We start from the raw sequence: 6,623 nt of genomic DNA on the forward strand, positions 1-6,623 counted from the left end.
CTTCACATTTTCCAAAATTACTGTGAACAAAGTACTTCCCTGGCATCTGTATTTTAGGGATTAACCAAAACATGGGTTTATACCCAAAAGAAACTAAACAGAGAAAGGACACTGTGCTCACTTGCTATGTTCTCCTCTCTGTTCTATAGAACCACATGCCGTGGGAAGAACAACCAGGCAAGAAGCCCAGTTGCTCCCGCAGTCTGAAAGCTTTTCACACTGAGCCAGCTCAGGGTCCATTCTCTACTGCTGAGACGGGGACATGGAGCCTCCCCTTCATCTCTGCAGAGGACGTCCCCAGGGAGACTCCTTCACAACCCAGGAGCACCTCTCAGCACTCACACATCAGTTTAGATGACCTGTGGCTGGAGAAGATGCAGAGGAGGAAGTTGAAGAAGTTGGCCCAGTTTGAAAGGAAGATGCATGCATGTAAAGATGGAATCCAAGTAAGCTGCTCACATGCCATCGTCATCAGACTTGGCCTGGTACCCCCTCTTCCAGTGCAGCTGCTTGCCTTTCCTGTCCCCTGCCCACCTCTGCCCTATACAGCCTGCAGGAGAGACGCTGCATAGTCACGTGTCTGAGAGCCACAGAGGCTGTGGCTCCCTCTTCCCTCTCTGCAGTCTGGCCCTGTGCAAAGGCAATGGGGCAGAACTGAAGACGGCGGGGCCTGTCCTCAAGCCCTTTCCATAGTAATTACCATTCAGTGAGGACCCACTCACTGAATGTTAGACACTGGACAGCATTAGCTCTAATACTCATAAAGTTGCATGACATTCTGATATAACAATCTTAAATCAATCAAGCAAAATTATATAGAGAGAACTAGATTTTGTCTCTAGGGACATTTTGACACCATGATTTTTACATGAAATTGTCAGCTGTTTAAAAATGACTCAGTAGTTTATAAAGCATACCTTTTACCCAATCCCTAACTCTGTTTCTTGTTCTTTCCCTTTATAAAATAGCAGTATTTTTTATTATCAAGTATTTGTGAAATACACATCCCTGAGTCTCACCTCATCCCTGATACCCACCTTTATTTATTTTTTTGTTTCAGGTACTGTTTTTTTTTTTTTAAACATCTTATTGGAGTATAATTGCTCTACAATGGTGTGTTAGTTTCTGCTGTATAACAAAGTGAATCAGCCATACATATACATATATCCCCATATCTCCTTCCTCTTGTGTGTCCCTCCCACCCTCCCTATCCCACCCCTCTAGGTGGTCACAAGGCACCGAGCTGATCTCCCTGTGCTATGCAGCTACTTCCCACTAGCTATCTATTTTACATTTGGTAGTATTTATAAGTCCATGCCACTCTCTCACTTCATCCCAGATTACCCTTACCCCTCCCCACGTCCTCAAGTCCATTCTCTACGTCTGCGTCTTTATTCCTGTTCTGCCCCTAGGTTCTTCAGAACCTTTTTTTTTTAGACTCCATATATATGTGTTAGCATTCGGTATTTGTTTTTCTCTTTCTGACTTACTTCACTCTGTATGACAGACTCTAGGTCCATCCACCTCACTACAAATAACCCAATTTCATTTCTTTTTATGGCTGAGTAATATTCCATTGTATATATGTGCCACATCTTTATCCATTCATCTGTCGATGGACACTTAGGTTGCTTCCATCTCCTGGCTATTGTAAAGAGAGCTGCAATGAACATTGGGGTACATGACTCTTTTTGAATTTTGGTTTTCTCAGGGTATATGCCCAGCAGTGGGATTGCTGGGTCATATGGTAGTTCTGTTTTTAGTTTTTGAAGGCACCTCCATACTGTTCTCCATACCACTTTTTTTTTAAATCGAGGTGAAATTCACATAACATAAAATGAACCATGTTAAAGTGTACAATACAGTGGCATTTACTAGATTCACAAGACTTTGCAGGCCTTATCTCTACCTAGGTCCAAGACATTCTTATCATCTCAAAAGGAAACTTCACAACTATTAAGCAGTCACAACCCACTTCCCCTCCCTAGACCCTGGCAAGCACTAATCTGCTTTCCATCTCTATGGATTTACCTATTTACCTATGGATATTTCATATAAATGGAATTACAGTGTGTGACCTTTGGTGTCTGACTTCTTTCACTTAGCATCATGTTTTTAAGGGTCTTCTCTGTTGTAGCATACAGCAGCACTTTGTTTTTTTTTATGACTGAATGATATTCCATTGTGTGGCTATGTTTGTTTCTATTATCTGTTCATCCACTGATAGACATAGGGTTGTCTCCACCTCTTGGCTATTGTAACTAGTGCTGTCAAGAACACTTGTGTATAAGCTTTCATTTGTATACCTGTTTTCTATTCTTTGGGGTATATACATAGGAGTGGAATTGTTAGGACACATGGTAATTCTATGACTAACTGTCTGAGGAGCTGCCAAACTGTTGTCTACACCATTTTACATTTCTACAAACAATGTACGAAGGTTGCCAGTTCTCCACATCCTCCCCAACACTTGTTGTTTTGTGTTGTTTTGTTTAAACTATACCATCCTACTGGGTCTGAATGGTACCTCATTGTGGTTTGATTTGCATTTTCCTAGTGACTAATGTTGAACATATTTTCATACGCTTGTTGGCCATTTGTATATCTTTTTTGGAGAAATGTTTATTCAAGCCTTTTGCCCATTTTTAAATTGGGTTATTTATCTTTTTGTGGTTCACTTGTAGGGGTTCTTATGTATGGAGATACTAGACCCCTATCAAATAAGTGATTTACAAGTATTTTCTCCCATCTGTAGGTTGCCTTTCACTTTCTTGATGGTGTCTACTGCGGCACAAAAGTATTTAACTTTGATGTAATCCAATCTATCTGTTTTTTTCTTTTGTTGCTTATGAATTTATTGTAATGCCCAAGAATCCACTGTCAAATCCAAGGTCATAAAAATTTACTTTTATGCTTTCTTCTAAGAGTTTTTATACCTTTTGCTCTTACCTTTAGGTTTTGTATTCATTTCAAATTCATTTTTGTGTTTTGTGTGAAGAAGAGTTCCAACTTCAAGCTTTTCCATGTGGATATTTTGTCACTCTGCACCACTTGTTGAAGAGACTATTCTTTCCCTCAGTGAATGACTTTGACACCCTTGTAAAAAACCAAATGACCTTAGATGTATAGGTTTATTTCCGGACTCTCAATTCTATTCCACTGGTCTATACATCTGTGCTTTTGCCAATATCACACTGCTTTAATTACTGTAGCTTTCTATTAAGTTTTGAAGTTGGGGTGTGTGAGTCCTCTGTGTTATTTTTCAAGATTATTTTGGCTATTTGCTGTCCCTTGTAGTTCCAAATGAATCTTAGGATCAGCTGTTTCATTTCTTGGGGAAAATAAAGGCCATTGTGATTTTGATAAGATTACATTGAATCTGTAGATCACTCTGGAGAGTACTGCCTTCTTAACAATATTAAATCTTTAAATCCATGAACACAGGGTGTTGCCTGATTTTTTAGGTGTTCTTTAACCACTTTTCACAATGTTTTGTAATTTTCACTGTACAAGTCTTACACATCCTTGGTTAAATATTTCTTAATTATTTTATTCTTTCTGATGATATTGCAAATGGAATTGTTTTCTTAATTTCATTTGGGCTTGTTCATTGCTAGTTTGTAGAAATACAATGGATACTTGTATGTTGATCTTGTACCCTAAAAATTTGCTGAATTTATTATCTCTAAGAATATTTTTGTGTATTATTTAGAAATTTCTATATATAAGATACAGACCCTATACATTTAAAAATTTGATATCTTTGCATTTAATTTTCTTAGGGATTATTATAAATGGCATTATGTTCTTAATTTTATTTTCCACCAGTTGATTCTTAGTATATTGAAATATTATTGATTTTTATGTGTTGATATTGTAGCCTGTGACCTTGCTGAATTCATTTATCGGTTCCAGGAATATTTTTTAAAGACTCCTTGGGATTTTCTATGTAGACAGTCATATCATCTACAGGTAGGGACAGTTTCATTTTTCCCTTTCTAATCTGTATGCTTTTTTCCCTTGCCTTATTGCAGTGGCTAGGAATTCTAATACTGTGTTGACTAAGAGTGGGAAAAGTGGATATCCTTGCCTTATTCCCTGTCTTAATAGGATAAATTTCAATATTTCACTATTAAGTATGATGTTAGCTGTAGAGTTTTTATAGTATCTCTTACTCAAGTTGAGGAATTTCCTCTCTAATCCTAGTTCGCTGAGATATTTTTTAAAAATCATAAATGTGTGTTGGATTTTTTTCAAAGGCTTTTTCTGTGTCAATTGATGTGATCATTTTATGTTTTCTTCCTTAGCCCCTTGATATGGTAGATTATATTAATTGATTTTTTGCTATGTTGAATCAGCCTTCTCCACTTGGAATAAATCCCACTTGGTCATGCACTATATATGGAATGTATAATTTTTATACATTCCTATATTAATTTGCTAATATTTTGTCCAGATCTTCTGCATCTAAACTCATGAGAGATACTGAGCTGGGGCTTTTGCTTTTGTATTATCTTTGCATAGTTTTGGTATCAGGGTAATATGGACCTCATAAAATGAGTTGGAAAGTAGTCTCTCCTCTTCTATATTCTTAAAAAGATTGTGTAAAATTGGTTCCCTTTGCTCTGAAGTCTACTTTGATATCAGTATAACCACTTCTTTTTTGATTAATGTACCTTTTTTCATCTTTTTACTTTCAACCTGTCATTGATTTAAGTGAATTTCTTATGGCAGCATTGTTGGATCTTTTTATTTTATCCACTCTGATTGTCTTTTAATTGGTATATTTTGATAGTTAACATTTGAAATAATTATTATGTTAGGGCTTAAATATGCCATTTTATTATTTGTTTTCTGTTTGTTTCTTCTGTTTCCCAATACTCTTTTCTGTCAGTTACATGAACAATTTTTAGGATTCCATCATAGTTTATTTGTGGCATTTTTGAATATATTGTTCTGCTTGGTTCACATAGTGGTTGCTAAAAGTGTTGCATATATACATAACTTATCACAGTCTACTGTTATCAACATTTTACCACTTCCAATGAACTGTAGTAATCTTAGTTCCACCGAGGTTCATTTACCATCGCCACTATTAAAATACAATTGTCTTGTGATTTCTTTACATACATTTTTTTTGAAGTATGGTTGATTTACTTCCAATATTATGTTAGTTTCAGGTATACAACATAGTGATTCAATATTTTTATAGATTACGCTGAATATAAAGTTATAAAATAATGGCTATACTTCTCTGTGCTGTACAATATATCTTTGTTGCTTATCATTTTATATATAGTAGTTTGTACCTCTTAATCCCCTTTCTCCTACCTTGCCTCTCCATCCACCCTTTCCCCACTGTTAACGACTGGTTTGTTCTCTGAATCTTTGAGTTTCTTTCTGTTTTTTGTTATATTCATTTGTTTTATTTTTTAGATTCCACATATAATTGAAAATAGACAGTATCTTTCTTTCTCTGTCTGACATTTCTCTAAGCATAATACCCTCAAGGCCCATCCATATCATTGTTGCAAATGGCAAAGTTTCATTCTTTTTTATGGCTGAGTAATATTCCAATGTATGTATATGCCACATCTTCTTTATCTATTCATCTGTTGATGGACACTCAGGTTGCTTCCATACCTTACCAATTTTGGACAATACTGCAATGAACACTGGGGTGCATATATCTTTTTCAATTGTTGTTTTTGTTTCCTTTGGATATATACCCAGGAGTGGAGTTGCTGGATCATATAGTAGTTTTATTTTTAATTTTTTAAGGAACTTCTATATTGTTCTCCATAATGGCTGTACCAATTTACATTGCCACCAACAGCGCACTAGGGTTGCCTTTTCTCCACATCCTCACCAACATTTGTTATTTGTTGTCTTTTTGATGACAGCCATTCTGACAGGTCTGAGGGGATATCTCATTGTATGTTTTTTAATTAAATTTTTTATTGGAGTATAGTTGATTTACAATGTTGTGTTAGTTTCTGCTGTACAGCAATGTGACTCAGTTATACATACACATATATCCACTTTTTAAGATTCTTTTCCCATACTGTTCATTACAGAGTATTGAATAGAGTTCCCTGTGCTATTCAGTAGGTTCTTATTAGTTATCTATTCTATATATAGTAGTGTGTATATGTCAATCCCAATCTTCCAATTTATCCCTCTCCCACTATTTCCCCCTGGTAACCACAAGTTTGTTTTCTACATCTGTGACTCAACTTCTGTTTTGTAAATAGGTCCATTTGCACCATTTCTTTAGATTCCACATATAAGTGATATCATATGATATTTGTCTTTCTCTGTCTGACTTACTTCAATCAGTATGACAATCCCTAGGTCCAATCTAGAGTATTTTTAATTTCATTTATTGTGTTGTTCATCATTGCTTGTTTCATCTTTAGTTCTTCTAGGTTCTTGTTAAATGTTTCTTGCATTTTGTCTATTCTATTTCCAAGATTTTGGATCATCTGTACTATCATTATTCTAAATTCTTTTTCAGGTAGACTGCCTCTTTCCTCTTCATTTGTTAGGTCTGGTGGGTTTTTATCTTGCTCCTTCATCTGCTGTGTGTTTTTCTATCTTCTCATTTTGCTTATCTTACTGTG

The 6,623-nt window shown here is 35.8% G+C and overlaps 2 protein-coding genes across 2 annotated transcripts in view; both read left to right on the forward strand.

The window, feature by feature from the left end:
* The window catches only part of LOC113607273 (uncharacterized), a 253,782-nt gene that overhangs the window by 139,976 nt on the left and 107,183 nt on the right, over positions 1-6,623 (forward strand). The window contains 1 exon segment of the mRNA XM_027082476.1: positions 150-446. Coding sequence (XP_026938277.1) covers positions 150-446 — 297 coding nt within the window.
* The window catches only part of LOC113607274 (translation initiation factor IF-2-like), a 32,448-nt gene continuing 32,051 nt past the window's right edge, over positions 6,227-6,623 (forward strand). The window contains exon 1 of the mRNA XM_027082477.1: positions 6,227-6,354. The gene's annotated coding sequence lies outside the window, so the exon portion shown is untranslated. The remainder of the gene's footprint in view (positions 6,355-6,623) is intronic.

This window comes from Aethalodelphis obliquidens, unplaced genomic scaffold (genome assembly GCF_003676395.1).
Source record: "Aethalodelphis obliquidens isolate GAN/ISIS:26980383/991018 unplaced genomic scaffold, ASM367639v1 scaffold47, whole genome shotgun sequence".
NCBI classification, from domain to species: domain Eukaryota; kingdom Metazoa; phylum Chordata; class Mammalia; order Artiodactyla; family Delphinidae; genus Aethalodelphis; species Aethalodelphis obliquidens.